The following is an 18,176-nucleotide window of genomic DNA, read 5'->3' as shown; positions in this document are numbered from 1 at the left end:
TTCGGCCTTATGTCTCATGCTGCTCATGTTTACCTAATCATTCATTTGCTTCCCTTAGAGGGGGCTAAGGGAAGCAAATGAATGAACGGAACTCTCAGACCTGGAAGCAGAAAGGACAGCTCTAAACATGTTTTTCCTCTGTGCTGTGGACTTTATTTATGCTAATTCAGTATTTTTTTTCTACCCTGACCCACCAGAACTGAACCTTCTCTATGTTCAGGGTAATCCAGATTTACACATGAACCACAGACAAAGAGTATGAATAATAAAAATGGCAGTGAAAGTGAGACAGTGAGCAAAGAGGCTATTTGTTACACTTTATTGCTGATTTGGAGCAGGATCCAACAGAAATGGAAATTCATGGCAAAAACAGCATGTACAGTCAACACTTTAGAGACACTACCGTTGTTTCCTGTAGGCGAGGCCAACATAACATGTCAAATGTATCTGATTAGCCACCCACTATCTATCAACTGCATATATGTTGGTAAAGCTGAATGACTTCTCTGCAACTCTTTTGCTCTTCGGCTTTTGTCAGTGATTTCCATCTGGGAAAAACCACACCAGTGTTTGCTCTTGTTTTCTGCTTTTGTCTAACCCATGGTTTGAGTTGTGTGATTTCAGCTGTCGCATCAATTCATTGTGGGTTTTAGTATTTTTATAAAAAATGCAAAATATACCTAGACTTCCTCTTTAAATGATAATGAAACAGGATTGTTACAAAGGTTTCCTTTCCCCTGTGGAATGGAGTTTTTCAGTCACCTGTCTGTTCCACATGTGCAGACTAAATGAACTGTAACCACATTACATAACTTTCTTACCAGGAGAAATGTCACTGGCCTTAGAGCAGGATTGGATGTTGCAAGCTTTTGTGCTGTAAAGGTAAGCAATCACACAGAACCCTAATTCTGCTGTCAGAAAAATGATGCAGTGTCCCCCAAATGGATTACTATACAGGACATGAAGCCATGCAACTATAAATCTGTTAGCAGGCAGCTGCCCCATCCATCAGTAATCTCATTTTAAAGCCCCTCTGCACTGCAGGCGCTGCCAGTGGAGGGTGTCAAGCAGGAGCCAGCTTATATTCAAGAAAGCTTGTGCTTGTTGTTTGGTCCTGTACTCACTGTGCTGTCTGTTAAGTTCTCTGTAACATGCTTAAGGACTCAAGTACGCTGAGAGTGGCTGCTCTCTTCATCCTTGTTTCCGGCAGCAGATAAGTGCTTTGGTAGGAGCTGCTCTGAATAAAAACATGAACCAACATGAATAGAAATAAAGCCTCAGATTGTCTGTGCGTAAATAAGCAATATGAAGCTTTCCTGCTGTCTTTGTCTTATCTGTCCTCTGTGGCAGCTGCAAGGAAACCAGCAGTTCTTTACATCAGAGGCAGTGAAGATGGTTTTGCTATCTCTCACATCTTATTTAAAGTTTATATAAGTTTGATTGATATGAAAAAATGGACCACAAGTGCATTCTCCCGATTCTAGATATTCACATTCAAAGTGAAAGAAAGATATAGAAAACACGTCTCTTTTAACATGTAGAGCCCCTTTCTACAGATATTCAGCTGCAATTCAACAATTAATTCAAGAGCTGTTTTCTGCACAGGTAGGACTATTCCTTTGCTTTTTCCTCATCAGCTGACCACTTATAGGATCTGGAGTTGATTCCAAATAAAGGCTAGAGGCAAAAGCTGACCAAAGACAGTATATGTCAAAATGAAACTGGAAGTGAACAAACCAAAACTCATAACCATGACAGCATTTCACTTGCTGGAGACAAAACTGAGAGCAAAAAGACCAATGAAGAACCACCTGCTGACAGAAGCTGCATTAAAATACTGACAGAGCATAAAAAAGGAGGAAATACTTTCTTTGGTGATGTCTGTGGTATCCATTCATACAGTCACTGCCTGCACAAAGTTCTAGATTTAAAAAAATGAAAAAAATACACAAGAATAAACAATTTGTCCTGTTACATTTGGCCACCTTAAAAAAGTTCTACATATCAAAGGGCTACATTTTCTAAACCCATGTGAATGTGAATACTCACAGATTAAAGCTGAGAAACTCCACTTTAAATCCTTATTCATTATATAACTATTTGTTGCACACTTGGACACCAAAAAAAGGGATGCCAGGCGTGCATAAGTTCAAAATTAAACTTTTACTTGGGTTCGTTCTTCACGTACACACAAGCACATTAGCATACTGCTCACTGTTTACATTTTTCACTCGACACGCACGGTCTTCCTGTCTCTTCTCCTGGACCCCTGTGCTGTCCACAGTGCCTGTACAAATGTCATTTATAGACACCCCAAATGTACCTGACCAAATCTAGCTGCTAATGTGAATTAAATAAAATATTACAAAAATAAACTCAGGAACAAATGAATTAAATTCAGTTAATAAAGTAGAACATTAAATGCATTATATTGGGGGGTGTACTCTCTTCAATGTCTCAACATGACCAACATTATTATGGGTCCCACACTCTCCCCTCCAAAATGAATGTCGTCCCGACATTATCAATTTCCCAGAATTCTCAAGTCTTAAACTGTTGAGTCATAGCGGTAGGTTATATGGGAGCCAGTCTTTTGGGATACTGTCTGTAGAACCACAGTCTTTGACATGACATGTATCTCCCTCTTCATGCCACGTGTCAGCCGCAGACATCACTGGCCAGGTGATATCCGACGTGCTCCTCTGCCGCTGAAGCAGATAATGTATCTCAGACTGAAAGGTTTTAACCACTTTTCTACCCCATAACCCATTACACAGACCCACATATACTACTGTATGCTTCACATATGTCACAGTCTTCTCCTATGTGTCTGCGGTCTGGATTCTGGTGCTCTACTCATTAACTAACTGTACTATTCTGCATGAATTTAACATTATCCTTTAGCTTCAAATGCTACTTTGAACTCTTGTCTTCTCAAACTGTCACTATAATAAACACAACATGTGACTCTGAACATGGCTATTACTTTTAGCTGCAACCTTTACTTATGTCTAAGTGTTACTGATGGTTGACCTAATGTGTTGTATGTGAATGTCCTGGGTGGATTTCTTTTTCGCAAAGGATATTTTCGTGGTGGAGCTGCCTGCGGCTCAGGACCCCTCTCGTCTGCTTCATCAGATGATGACATCTGCTCGGACCTGTCCTCTTCCGTTTCTCCATTCTCCATCTCTGGTTGCATCCTGTTTTCTTCACCCATGTCTGGACACTCATCTTCCTCACCATGCTGCTCTGGTTCTGTGTCAGCTCTTTGTGGCTGGAATTCCTCTGCGTCCACTCTCAGCTGACTCCTGGACTGGTGTAATAGTTCTGCTGGCGGTGTGGTGATGAACCTCCAGTTACTCTCATCCTCTGAACTACTGTCAGGACCTCTTTCTTTCTGCTCCTGCTGCCTTCTGCTCTTCTTCTCTGTGTTTGGCTTGTTCCTTTTCTTTTCCTTTTTCCTCTGCTCTTCCTCTTCTTCCACGGGCAGGAAGGCACAGGGCAGCAACAGGTTCCTGTGCAGGACTCTAGTCTTTCCTGGGCCCTTCTCTGGTTGTACTGCATAGACAGGACTGTCTTTATGTTTCCTCTCAGTTACAACATAGACTTGCTCCTCCCAGTAAGATCTGAGCTTCCCAGGTCCCCCTCTGTCTCTGAAGTTCCGCACTAATACACGACATCCTGGCTGTAGTTCCACACCGTAAGTTTTACGGTCATAGTGCTTCTTCGCTCTGGTTTGCTCCTTCTGAGCTGTCTTTGATGCCAGCCTGTATGCCTCTTGCATCCTCTTTCTCCACTTACTGGCATACTCACTGTGTGAGGTGCTCTGATCACTTGGCATCAGGCCAAACATAATGTCCACTGGTAGCCGAGGGTTTCTGCCATAGAGAAGATAGTACGGGGCATATCCTGTTGCTTCGCTGCGCGTACAGTTATACGCATGTACTACTTTGGCTAAAGAGCTCTTCCAATCTGACTTGGCTTCCTCTGTCAAGTTTCTGAGCATGGAAAGGAGTGTTCGATTGAATCTCTCAGCTTGACCGTTTCCAGCTGGGTGGTAAGGTGTTGTGCGTGAGCCTTGGATGCCACAGTATTCTTCCAGCTTAGAAAACAGCTTGTTCTCAAACTCCTTTCCCTGGTCATGGTGCAACTTTGCAGGAAATCCAAATTTGAGCACGAAGTCTCCAAAGATCTTTTCAGCAGCCGTTTTTGCAGACTTGTTGGTGCACGCGTATGCCTGAGCAAAGCGAGTGAAGTGATCTACGACGACCAGGATGTACTCATACCCTCCTTTACAGCTTTCCAAGTGCAGGTAGTCTATTGAGACCATCTCAAACGGATATGTCGTTACAACATTCACCAGCGGGGCTCTAGTTGGCTTGTTTGGACGCTTCCGTTTCAGACAGCTGCACACCTTGGTCACATAATGGTCGACATCTCTCTGCATGTGAGGCCAATAGAATCGGTCACGGATCAAGCTGAGTGTCCGCTCCACTCCGAGGTGTCCCATCTCCTCATGTAGCTCTTTATAGATCAGTTGATGGAATGTTGTAGGCAGGACCAGTTGAGCTCGACCCACTGACTTTCGATACAGGATGCCATCTTCGTTGACATACAACTTGTTTCTCTCTCTCATCAGAATAGAGGTGTCATCACGCCGGTCTCTCTCTCTCAGATTAGGCCACTGTCCTGTGATGACATATTCTCGCACTTTGCCAATGACTGGGTCATCCTCTTGTGCTTTCTTTAACTTCTCTGTGGAGAGTTCTGCCACCGGGGATGTTATCCTCTCCTGTTCAACATCACACGCTGTGCTGATGGTGGCTGGACACATCCAGGGCTGACGTTCATGGGATTCAAGCTGAAGTGCCTGTGTGACAGTTGTGATTACCTCTGGCTCCATCTCCTGTGAACATGTGCCGATGTACTGCTCCATATCCAGTGGCATACGTGACAAGCCATCAGCATCACCATTTTCTTTTCCAGGGCGATACTTGATTGAAAAGTTAAAGTCCGCTAGCTCAGCAATCCAGCGGTGTGTTGTGGCATTCAGCTTCGCTGTGGTCAAAACATAGGTTAAAGGGTTATTGTCGGTGTAGACAGTGAATGAGGGTGCATAATACAAATACTCCCTAAATCTTTCACAGATGGCCCACTTCATCGCTAGAAACTCTAACTTTCCAGAATGGAGGTGGTAGTTGGTTTCTGGAGCAGTTAGTGTTCTGGACCCATAACCGATAACAACCAGCTTGCCTTGTTGTCTCTGGTACAGTACTGCACCAAGCCCTTCCTGAGAGGCGTCACAATGCAGCACAAATGGCTTCTCAAAGTCTGGATAACCTAGAAGTGGTGGACTCAGCAGGTACTCTATAAGCTGGCAGAGTACTTTCTGGTGTTCTTCCATCCAGGTGATTGGCTGGCTCGAGTGTAGCTGGTCCGACTTCTTGCGTTTCCCTTTGCTTTTATTTACACTTGTTCCTTTAACTTTACTACCTGGAGTCTTCTCAGTAGACAGTAGATTGTACAGTGGCTTTGCAATGCGTGAGAAGTTTGCAATGTAAGGGCGGTAGTAGGAGAGGAACCCTAGCATCTTTCTCAGGTCTCCCACAGTCTCAGGTTTTCGGTCTTTGAGTGCTTGGACTGGCGCTAACTCAGCAGGATCCATAGAGTAACCATCCTTGGACACAATCTTTCCCAGGAACTTCACTTTGTCTTTGAACACTTCACACTTTTTAGCTGTCAGCTTTACTCCATGTGCTTGATAACGGCGTAGCACGTCTCTCGTATCACGCAGATGGTCCTCAAAAGACTTGCTGTGGACAAGATTGTCATCCAGATATGGCTGCGATGATTCATCTCTTAAACCTGTCAGACATTCTTCCATACTGCGCTGAAACTCTGCTGGAGCTGAGGACAGGCCAAAGGGGATCCTTACCCACTCATATAAGCCCCACGGTGTTATGAAGGCGGTAAGTGGTCTGCTGCTCTCCTCGAGGAAACCCTGATGGTACGCCTTGCCCTGGTCCAGCACCGAGAACCATGCACTCCCACTCAGGCTGTTCAGCATATCTTGCACTCGAGGGATGGGATGACGGTCAGGGATGGATTTCTGGTTCAACTCTCGATAATCCACGCACAGACGTAAACTCCCATCCTTCTTTCGGACACAGACTATTGGTGAGGAATACGGGGACCTGGACTTTTGAATCCATCCTCTGTTCAGTAGGTCCTCCAAATACTCCTTCACTTCCTTGTGAAGCGGTTTGGGTACTGAGGTGTAGGTGCGCTTTACTGGAGTTGTGTCATGCAATCTGATCTTTAACTGCAGAGATGGAATGCAACCTACATCACTCTCGTCTTTTGAAAATGCAGCACATTCTTCACGTAACAACTGTTTCACCTTTTTCTGCTGGTCTGGAGTGAGGTGATCCACTGACACTGGAGGGTCCCACGAGTCATGTTTGCATGTTTCCAACTGTCCATGTTCCTCTTTTTGATTTTCAGGTGTGTTGTCTATGCTAACTTTGTTTTCACTAGCACTGGCTGTGCTCTCACTGGAACTGGCTACAGGTCTTACATCCACTGGGTAAATAGCCTTGACCTGCTGTAGCTGTCCCAGCACTGTGCGAGGGGTCAGAGTAATGTCGTGGTTGCTGTAGTTGGTGACGGGGATAGCCACCCTAGACCAGTTTCCTTTCTGCAAACAGAGTACAGTTTCTGTGATGTTCACGCCCTCTGGCCATTTTGGGATCTCAGCTGGTTCAAAGAGGACATCCTGTTTTGTGGAGAGTGGACCTGTCCTCACAGTACACTTAACTTCCCTAGTTTGGCCAGCTGGAATCACTGTCTTCACTCTTCCAACCTTCACCACACCCTCCTTGTCATCCTGATCACAGCTCTTCACGATGTGGACCAACACATTTGCTTTTTTACAGTCAATGGAAAAGGCTTCTCCTACCACAGCAGGCGTAACTTCTGGATGTTGCTCCATTCCATTCATAACCAGCTGCTCGATCACATTGTAGCCGATGATCGGTGGCTCTGCTACTTCTGGCTCATTAGAGACTAACACAGGTACCAGTAGCTCTGGCTGCAGGTGCTTACTTGATCTCAGCTTGAACTTTAACTCGACCCAGCCAGCAAACGGTATTGGTGTCTGATTTGCTGCTTTGCCAACAAGAGTCTCATCTTCACTCAGAAGTTCATCCATGCTCCGTAACTGTATGTGTGGGAGGCAGGATTTTCTCCAGTTTTCATTTATGATTGTTACCTGTGAGCCTGTATCCCACAGCGCTCGCGTTGGTACTCCCTCAAAGAAACAATCGACCATGCACTTCTTTCCGATGAGGGCTTTCAGCTTGGCTTGGCGACGTAATGAGAGGTGGCTGGCGTAGGTGTCACCCACAGTCTGTTCAGCGCTCCCACTTTTCTCTAACTCTGCCTCTAGCTGCCTGATTCTCTCACACAGAAGCTCGTGCACCTTGTTGTCTGGTTCAGGTTGGCTTGGAGTCAACATTTTTGGTGGAGTGACTGTTTGAATTGTCACTTGCTTGCCATCAGGTTTGCCTGCCGGCCTCGTTTGTCCTCTACAGCCCCTGGAGAAGTGCCCTGATTGTCCACACTTGAAACAGTGTTCACACTGGTCACCTGTTCCCTGCTCCTGACAGACTTTACATCCTCTCCGAGCGCTTGTCCTGACTTGCCGGGTCATCATGCTTTTCCGTATTTCAGCCATTTCTTCTCTCAGTTGTCTGACTGTTTCATAGAGCTCCGAGTCTCTTGAGTTGGTGACTGTCGGTGTTTTTCGGCTCTTGGGCTTCACAACCTCAGCTGACTGCTCTTGGATCCCAACTCTGTCTTCAGCTGCACCTTGAGATGGCTGACTAAATTGCATTTCCGTCTGTAGTTCAGTTACTTTTGGAGCCTTGCTGCTTGTGTATTTTCGTTGCTTGGACTGTCTTTCTAATTCAACACTAGCAGCTTCATTCATTCTGTCGATGAGTACTTCATCTGTCACCCTCTGATCATCAAGATAAGGCTTTAGCTGAAACTTGATATGGTCACTTAACAGTCCAGTACTCACTGACCTCAGGAATTTCTTCTGGATGAGCTCGGCACTGTACTGTTCATCTGATTCCACTTCTCTTGAAGCAAGTAACAGCCTTTCCTTCAACTCAATAGCTCTGAAGAGGAAGTTTTGAGGGGACTCACGACTATCTTGTGTAATGTTTATTAGTCTGTGGTACAAGTCTGTAGAACTGTCCTCTTTGAAATGTCCCTTTAATATGCCTTTCAGCTGGGGAAGGGTAAGGCCACTCTTTATCTCAAGCATATCACGAATACTCAAACCTGGACTGATTGACTTGATCACGGCCTCCATGACCTCAGCCTCACTGTGTCCTTTACTCAGGCCTCTGTCGATCTGATGCATCAGGTTCGTGTATGACAGTCTGTCCTTCTGCCCCTTTTCCCCAATCTGACCACAAATCTTGAATTCTCTCCTTATTGTCACTTCAGGGAGTCTGTTCACAGCAGTAGGCAACACGTTTTGAGGAGCTGAAGCTTTACTTGCTGATGCACTGCTCACTTTTTCACTCAGCCTCCTAACTTCATCCTGCAGAGCTTGACTGTTGATCTGAAGCTGTCTGTATTTTTCTGCTAAGCTCATTTCTTCCTCTGTTTCCTGGCTGATCTGTGTTGTCTCTGTTGTATTCTCTGTATTTTCTTCACATTCTGTGTTTCCAGGATTTCCAATCAATTGTTCAACAAGTTTCAGCATCCTCTTTAGAAAACCCGTTGAAACATCCTTCTCTTCGTCATTAATTACATCGTCAATGTATTTTGTTATTTGTCGGATTAACGCTCGCCTGCTTGTGACATCTCCACTCGGGATTTTAACTTCCACACACACCTCTTTGAGCTGATCAAGTTGCAAAAGCCACAATCTCTGTGATACCGTTTCTGCAAACTCTTCCAGATCCATCGTGTGTGTTGCAGCCCCGACACTGCGCGCTCCCGTCGTCATCAATTTAGGCAATTCCGTCCTCGTTTGTCACACTGAGCACGACGTTAATCATCCCAGCGGTGCCTCCAATATTTGTTGCACACTTGGACACCAAAAAAAGGGATGCCAGGCGTGCATAAGTTCAAAATTAAACTTTTACTTGGGTTCGTTCTTCACGTACACACAAGCACATTAGCATACTGCTCACTGTTTACATTTTTCACTCGACACGCACGGTCTTCCTGTCTCTTCTCCTGGACCCCTGTGCTGTCCACAGTGCCTGTACAAATGTCATTTATAGACACCCCAAATGTACCTGACCAAATCTAGCTGCTAATGTGAATTAAATAAAATATTACAAAAATAAACTCAGGAACAAATGAATTAAATTCAGTTAATAAAGTAGAACATTAAATGCATTATATTGGGGGGTGTACTCTCTTCAATGTCTCAACATGACCAACATTATTATGGGTCCCACATATAACCTGAATATGTTTTGGGTGAAAAGCTAAGATTGTGTCAAAATACCTTCTTAACAGACTTTACTGTAATTAAGTGGCAGACCAAGTGACATTTCCATTTCTTGAGCCATGGCAGGAAAAATCAGGAAACAAAGCAATGTTTTATTTTTGACACATTTAGTGACCCTGTCACTGTTATGTATGAGGGATGTATTAGATTAGCTGATACAGTAATGGTTTACTGTAATGGTTATTGAAAAAAGGTCGCTGTGAATGATAGATATAATTATTATAAAGCTGGCTGTCACCATAAAAACACACCACTTATTAGTTATTTCTTTTTTGGTTTACGGATCAGTGACGGTAATTTCACAAGTTTTTGGTATTGTGCCTTTGCAGTCACAGCTTGAACTGCACTAATGAAGCATACAAAGTGGCTCTTGTGATGACAAATCACTCTCCCTGAACCCTGACAGCAGGGGTGAGAATGGGAGCAGGGGTGTTGTCTCCTCCTGACAGTGAACTGACACTCTTCATTGCTGCGAGCCGAGATACGGAGCACAGAACCAATCTGCTAATGCAGCCCAGCGGAATAATTTCAGTGAGTCACAAAGCCGGGGGCAAAGCGTTATCAGAATGAGAAAGATGCAACTGAATGCTGGTCTAATTCATCCCTTAACCTTGAGGAATGTTTTCATTTTCATGGATACATCCCGTACAGCTCAGACTAAATTTTCCCAATATATGATGCAATGGACTGAGATGTGTTTATCACTGCACGGCTTCCAGGACAGATGGTGACACATGCCACGTATATGCAAGTTCAGTTTTAAACATTCAATGACTGGGAAACAGTTATTGTGTCAAAACGTTAGGGTTTTCTTTAACTAAAACATTCAAATCCCTTCCTCGAATAGGAATAGACAATTCATTCATCGATTCACAAGTTTAGAAACGTCTGGAAGTGATAGATTTCCTCTTTTGTTTTTTTTTTCAACTTGGCTTGAGTTGCTGAAATGTTGACACTTTGGGAAACTGGGATTTATTAAGCTCTACTTCTACTAAGTATTTATAATTTACTAGCGTGTATTAATTTTGCATCTGTTTTGCAAAACACTCTTTTAGATTTCAAATTTCAGCAGAGCAGATGCAGAATGGAGGGCGATGCCTGCTCAGGCCAGTGGCTTTAACGGGCGATAATAGGCCTCCTTTACTTCTGTTCTTAAAGGAAAAACTGGAAAATGTAAGATCATTTAGCATTTCGCTTGCCATTGCAGGGAATTTTAAAAAGTTCAAATTAGGAGTTGCATTAAATGTAGGTCTGTTACTGAAGATGACACAACCACTCAACATTATAATAAACAGCTTAGGAGGCCCTTGACTGATCATTTGATATCAATACACCTTGGGAAGTCTGTAGCACTGAGAAGCACATCCCCTGGGAAAAGAAAACCCTGTAAAATGCCCTCATTATTGCTAAATTAGGCTATAGACAATAACTAGGCTATTCCCAAAGCAAACTTAAATGAGACGCCCCTCTCTCAGTCTATTCTCTGTTTAAAGCAGCTTTGTATTTGTAACACTGGCTGAAAGGGATTGCCAACATTTCTGACGTCTGATTTCTAACCTCCATTACTTTCTAGTCAATGAACTCTGTTAATACCTCAAAGTACCTTACTTCTATCAATTCCAAACCTCTGACCTCAATTTATCCTTAACATTGACCTCCATTAATTCCCAACTATAGACCACCATTCATTCCCAAAAACCATCTAATCTTATTGATTATTGAATTAATCCTAGTCATTGAGCTCCAACATTCACAAATCATTGACCTCCATTTCTCCCTGACCACTGTATGAATTTATTTCCAGCTTTTAGCCTCCATCTATTCCTAGTCACCATTTACTCCTAATCATAGCATTAATCCACTATGCTGACCTCCTTTCATTATTAATAAATGGTTTCTATTGATACCTAGCCTATGACTTTCATTTATTCCCAGCCACTGACCTCAATATGTTTCTTGCTGCAATCCAGTCTTAACCGTTTACCTCCATCGATTACAAACCACTGAGCCCCATTCATTCTGAGCCTTCTTTACTGATGTTCATTGATTCCAAGCCACTGTTTTATGACAACTATTCATTCCTTGACACTGATTTAAATCAGTTCCTATCCAATGATCTCCATTAATTTGTGGCCACTTACGTCCATCAATTCCCAACTACTGACATCTGACCTACGTCATGTCTATCCACATTTATTCCTAATCTCCCACCATTCCTCTGTTCATTCCTGGACACGGACTTCCTTTCATCGGTGGAAACAAGGAGCAACAATGACCACCTTTCCTAACAATTCAACGTCCCTCTCTCATAGCCACTGACTTCTCACCATTCTGTCATCTGTAGCTGCCAGTATTTATAAAGTCACCATTGAGCTCCAACCATCTGTGGTCACTCATATCCTTTCTTTGCCACTGACAGGCAGCCAGTTTTAATATCTCATCCCATCTCCTGGCAAGATATACATCCCGCCATAGATAAATAACACTGAACTCCAGCTTTATTAGAGAGAAGTGTTTCACTGGCAGCTCAAATAAAGATGCGTGTTTCCACGTAATTACAGCTAGATTTATGACTACTTCTAAGTATGATACTGTAACAACATTTACTACATTAACGCATGTTAACTAATTAAACATTGGTCTTGTTTTTCTAATTCATTATGCTGAAAACATATGTGATCCTTGTAATTCTAATCCAGATTGCTCTGAAGAAACATATGTTTAAACAGAGAATGCATTAGTCATCTTTCATTGACTTTCCTCCAGTTTCCCTGCAGGGAAAAATGGTTTCATTTTGTTGTACTTATGCCAATAAAATAAGATAGATGGGCACTCTGTCAGTGCATCTCCTTGGGTGGGAGGTTTGCCAAAGATTGCTTCATATTCTCAGGCCAGTTTTTGTTGGGGACAATTAAGAACACGATGTCCTGGCAGTCAGCCAACATACTGACACTTGCAGACTCACTTTGTCTGACACTCCAATAGGACATTATGTGGCTTCATTACAGGGAGATGTTGAGCTTTGGAGATGGACATCTAACCTTCATGCCAGTAAATCACATATAAGGATTGATGGGGCCGGTACAGGTGACTTTGACTCTGTATGCGGTTGGCCTGATTATGCAACAGACAAAGTTTTCAGTATATGTAGTTGACAGTTCGAGGATCCTCGTGCACAATCCACTGTTCAACTATCCTTGAGAAGGTCATTTTTAGTCACCAAGAGGGTCGGTTGATGTAATTGAAATCTACTCAGACATTTGCATATTACAGATCAGTTATATAATATCAGCTATAAGACATTTGGTTAATGTTGATTATCTTTACCCTTCAATTCGGTCTCCTATGTAGTCGCACATTTACTTGAATAGTAGAAAGAACACTGACGCAAAACAAAAGATTAACAAAGCATTTAGGTATTATGCATTTATTTATAAAGTTTCAGTATTACATATTTCCCGTTGATAAGGCAGATTATATGAACTCCAGAAAGATTATGTTACTGCAAAACATTCCAGCTCGCATAATGCCATACATTTACAATGAATTCATGTAATAAATGACACAGTATTTCTATTAGGCCCACTATGATACAATGTGAAGGATCAAAAAAGGGACTGGCTTCAACTGAAAGCCTCTGTTGGAAGAACTCTCAGTTTATTACATGTCAGAGAATACATTAGAAATACTCAAAAAGGAAAATGCTGTACAATCGCTAAAATTTACCATCTGACACTTCAAACAAAAAAAGTCTGTGTGCATAACTACACCAAAAGGTCTTGCACCCTGTCAAACTATCTAAAGCTACCTACAGATGTCTAACAGACATTGGAGGACAGTACTTTATGCAAATATGCTAAGTCACTTAATTGAAGGAAAAAATACTACGCAAACAAATAAGCCGCTTCTACAGCGTATACGCAGCTTTGCACTGCCTAACAGCACCACAACATCCATTATAGTCAAACTACATACTAGTAGTGTGTCAGAGGACATGCCAAGGAAGATCAGCGAGCCATTAAGATCCGAGTTGTGTCACCAGCTCTTAATAATTCAACACAACCAAGTGTCACATCCCAGGGAGGATTTCAAGTTAAACATCTCGGTGGCTTAAACAAGGCAGGGGAAGAGGAAGAGGTCCAAAGTCAAAGCAGGCAAATACTTTACACAGTCCCATAAGGAATCACCGTCTGGCTAAATACTGTTAGGAAGGTGTGTGGCCACAGCTAACCTGCGTGTCACTGTAGTATTAGACTTACCGCTAGACCTACTATTCTGCTCAGTATTCTGCATTTTTTCTACGATTTCTAAGTCATCTACAAGCAGCGGGGCTGGGTGTGGGAGCTCTTTGTGCCTTATTGCTGTTCCTGTTTATTCCACAGTCTCATTCCCTGAAGTTGCACCAAGTTAACAGTCCAGAGGAACCGCCTCGTGCGGCGCCTGTTTGTCCTCCGTCTCCACGTCCGCACTCTCGGTGCTCTGGCACGAGAGCTTCTCCTCGCGTCTCACCGGCCGGACGATGACGCACGGCCGCGCGGGCTCCCCGGTCGCCCCGGCGCGCGAGGGGCTGCGACTGTCGCGCTCGTATTCCTCTTGCGCGCGCTGGATCTTCCTGTTCCGAAGCTTCCTCTTGTGGAAGTGGAACGTTGCCACGGAAACGAGGATGATCCCCACGAGCACGGCCACCAGCACGAGGAGCGCGAGGGTGGAGGAGAACGGCGGAAAGAGGCTGAGCTGCTCCGCGCAGGTGCCGTTGTTGGCCTGGAACCCTCCGTGACAGCGGTGCGGCGGCACCGACAGCCCCAAGGCCTCGGCGGTTCTGGCTGTCATCCGGTCCACCTTTCCCGACCACTCTTGTCTGTCTGACCCCTGTACCCTTCGTGCTCTCCGGGCTCAGCGCGGTGACACCGGCCCGCGCATGTGGTTACCTGCACCGAAAACAAGACACATGAGATATAAAAAAACAGCCCTCACTCATTAGCCGGTCCACGCTACATTAATTGGTCCAACATCAGGCAATTAATGTGAAAAGTGCGAATAATTGGACTATAAATCACAATGTTTGATAGAACTGTAAAAGAGAATAGCCCATAAGTCCCGCTTTGAAAAACAGATGTTGCTTTGAATGTAAGATAGAGAAGAAGTCGGGACAATACATAACCTATTGTAATGAGTAGGCCTACTGGAATCAGCCTAACATAAGCCACCCTGTCCTGCACGCAGCAGCGTCTCAGCACGAGAAAGTCATCTTCACGCAGAGCATAATATCTGAATTATCTCAACCACATGCCAGGGTGTTAAAAAAAAACGGAAAAGGGGAAAACGCTGTATTCTTACCTGATGAAACAGTCAGTGCAGGAAACAGTCCGTGAGCGGAGAGCCGATGTGTGTAAACCGGAGCGCGGTGACGCATTTCATACAATGAGATGCTGCTGCTGAGCTCCGATCATTTAGGGTTCTTTGATTGCCGCAATCCGCCCAGTCAGCATCTAGGAAAGCACTTCCCCACCTAAATATTACAGGTAGCCGGCAAACCCCTTACTATGCATCAAAGTGGGTTTTTGGTGGGGGCGAAAAACGCGATTAGAACAGGGCTGTGTCTGGTTTTCCCTGAAAAGCGTCCCTCCTCCGGTCATTTGCTGCTCCACACAGCATCTGAATGAAGAGCTGCAGCTGCATTAAAGGTCCCGTGTAGCCTACCAGTCAGCTGGCAGGGGTGTTTTTGTCTCTCCCCCGTGAGATGTAGTCTTTGTAAAACACTGAAGCGCTTGTGTTTCCGACTAAACGCGATGCAAAACAGACCCTATAAATCAATCAATGACCAGAAGGGTAAATAACAATACAGTTTCAGACCCCGATCTGTATATACTGACATTCCTGAGGGTGCGGTCAGTAAAATGCTGCAAACCTACATGATTTTAAGGCTTAAGCCTCATTATGAAGGATGGAAATAGTACGTGTCATTATGAGCATTTAGAAAGGGAAAGTTGATATATTTCTACAGTCTACAGATTTCTCTGTAGGTTAAAAGGAACGAGCTGTGAACATCAGAGTATATTTATGACAGATCTACAGCTGAAAATTGAACATTTATTTAAATAAGCCCAGCATAATTGAGAGGCGCACGGCAGTGCGGGGAACTTTGGTGGCTGGTTCTTGCACGTCATAGAACAGATGTTCACACGAATGTAATTTATGCCAGTCCAAAGTAGCCATCGACGTCAAAAAATTTAAATTTCTTAATATGTTTGTGGTGTCTGATCCTTCCTCATCTCCACCCAGATTGTCTTACATGAGAGAACTTGGATTTTCTGGCACAGTGGTGGTGAATGAAAAACTCAAATCAAATGCACTGCAGGTACCTTTGTTACTACTCAAATAACCTAATGTTCACATGTCTGATTTAAGGAACTATTCCAAGGACAACACTTAAAGTGAGGACGAGGAAACTTTTTAAGCACTTGTTTCTATGTTCAAACATCTCATATACCATGTATTTATTACAACAACCATCATGTTGAAAAAATGTATTTATGGAGAACATTTTTTTGAGAACTCTTTTTTAGAAGGAATAATGAATATTCCTTCAGAGACAGGAAGTTTTTTTCCACATATAATATCTGTCTTGACCACCCTAATTTTAGTGAGACTTCAATTTAGGCTCTGATAACCAGCCATCCCAGCTCCTTATTTTGAGCCATTCTGTCATGGTCTCTCTCCTGGCTCCTGGTAACAAGCACTGGTGCTTTCAATTACTCTCACTCTGCTCTGCTTAATTGCTACACCTGCATTCAATCTGCCGTTAACCCCTGTATATAAAGCTCTGGTTTTCAGTTCCACCCTGTCAGACCGTCTCCGTACACGCTCCTGATTCCTGTTCCCTGGCAAAAGAACTCTGACTCCTGTTGACAAACCCGGACCTGCTCTGTAACCCTGCCTGATCTCCAGTCCTTGAAAACCCGATCTGCCTTCTGCCTGAAACCCTCCCTGATCTCCTGCCCTGGACTCCCAGCCCCGTGGCGAGTGAGCTCGGACCTACCACCACCTACCACTACCACTGGGACACACACACACACAGGCACCTGGACCATAGCACAGTGGATAGCACACCAGCCTGCCAAGCCAGCGACCTGGGTTTGATACCAGAGTCGGTCCCAACTCCCTTTCCCCTGTAACTCAAATAAACTGTTTAAACGTGACGCATTTGTGGTCCTCCTCTGTCTGGTTCTGACACATTCATTTTAGGTGCTGAGCATAATTTGGCTGTTAAAAAAACAAACAAACAAAAAACGACAGCATAGTTTAAAATACAGCTTTTGGACAGATGCTCTTACATCTTCAAGCACTCTTTGATATGATTCATGGAGCAATCAACGAATACAAGATGTCCTGTCCCCAAGGAAGCAATACAATCCCAAACCATAACATTTCCACCACTGACTCTTCTTCTGGTCTGAAGACATGCCAACTGCTTTCTTTTACTCTTTAATTCGTCTGTTTGATTTCTCTGTTCAGAGTGCATCATTCTAGAAAGATTTATCTGTTTACGGAAAACTTTGGGTATGTTCTGAGGTCCTTTTAGGACAGCAAAGCTGTTTTACTTGTGTCTCCCATGCAGGTCAAACTGGTGGAATCTCTCTGACTGCAGACAGCACCATGACACTAACAGTTAATATATTTGACTTTGGGGTTCTTCTTGCATTAAACACTCTTATTCTGCTGTGGTGGTCATACATCTGCAAACTGGCAGATGTTTAAAAACCTAACCCTCTTCTACATTAATCTCTTTTCATTAAAATGCATCTTTTTAAAAAAAAGAATGTCTTACCTGACTCAATCACAGCCTTTTCTCTGAAAGTTTTAGAAATCCCTTCAGATTTTGGCTCACCAACAAGCACCTCAGCTGCTACTAGAACATCAGACCCGTCGTGTCAGAAGTTTAAATTCGACTGGTGGGACCTAAATACTCTCTAATTATTGGTGCCTCATAGAAAATCCCTGGTTTTACTTTTATAGATTTCAGGTGTGATAAAGGTAGGAGTGCATTGACACGCTTTTTCCAATTTATTTGAAGGATGGAAATAACTACAAACTGTGAAACCAAGATTTATTGCAGTCTTTCTGAAGTCCATCAGAAGTTCCCATCAGAAAGTCCACTGGAGCTTTGGCGGGGAAGTCAATGGACTGGATATTTTCATCTTCTGTAGCCATGTGAAACTGTACCTGCTTTCTTCATATTATCAATTCTGGGTCCATCTCCTGGTGGCAAGATTTTGTGACATTATATTTGAATGACCTTCTTATATACAGGATATTACAACTTCACTGTTCCACCTTGCCGTGCTTTGCAGGGTGTTTAACCAATAGTATCTCCCCCCACTGACACTCAGGCAGGGGCAATGGATCTTGCCACATTCATTGCTGGAGGGGTTATTTTTTGCAATTGGAAGTCACCTTCCATTCCACCACTTGGACAGCAGACCTGGAATCTGCTCACGTCCCCTCAAGGCTTGAGAGGATTATTTATTTCAGGGCCAATGTAACCCGTTTTCTGAGACCAGCGACCAATATAAAAGTTATCGTGGAAGGATACATTTCTAAAAGAGTAGATGGGAAAGAGAAGACAGAAAGGGGGCGG

At 43.7% G+C, this 18,176-nt stretch overlaps 1 protein-coding gene across 1 annotated transcript; it reads right to left on the bottom strand.

Annotated features, from left to right (window-relative positions):
* Window positions 1–12,949: 12,949 nt before the first annotated feature.
* Window positions 12,950–15,410, bottom strand: LOC142402026 (uncharacterized protein C11orf87 homolog). Its single transcript, XM_075487478.1, has 2 exons — window positions 14,876–15,410; window positions 12,950–14,466 (listed from the first exon to the last, which is right to left on the bottom strand). The coding sequence occupies exon 2, from the start codon at window positions 14,366–14,368 to the stop codon at window positions 13,946–13,948; it is 423 nt and encodes a 140-aa protein (XP_075343593.1). The 5' UTR covers window positions 14,369–14,466; window positions 14,876–15,410; the 3' UTR covers window positions 12,950–13,945.
* Window positions 15,411–18,176: the final 2,766 nt, after the last annotated feature.

Source organism: Odontesthes bonariensis, chromosome 16 (genome assembly GCF_027942865.1).
Source record: "Odontesthes bonariensis isolate fOdoBon6 chromosome 16, fOdoBon6.hap1, whole genome shotgun sequence".
NCBI lineage: Eukaryota > Metazoa > Chordata > Actinopteri > Atheriniformes > Atherinopsidae > Odontesthes > Odontesthes bonariensis.
This window is presented reverse-complemented; position numbering and strand designations above follow the sequence as displayed.

Bases quoted from the DNA above. Each gene is read 5' to 3' on its own strand.
- LOC142402026 (XM_075487478.1), bottom strand. From the start codon at position 14,368: ATGACAGCCAGAACCGCCGAGGCCTTGGGGCTGTCGGTGCCGCCGCAC.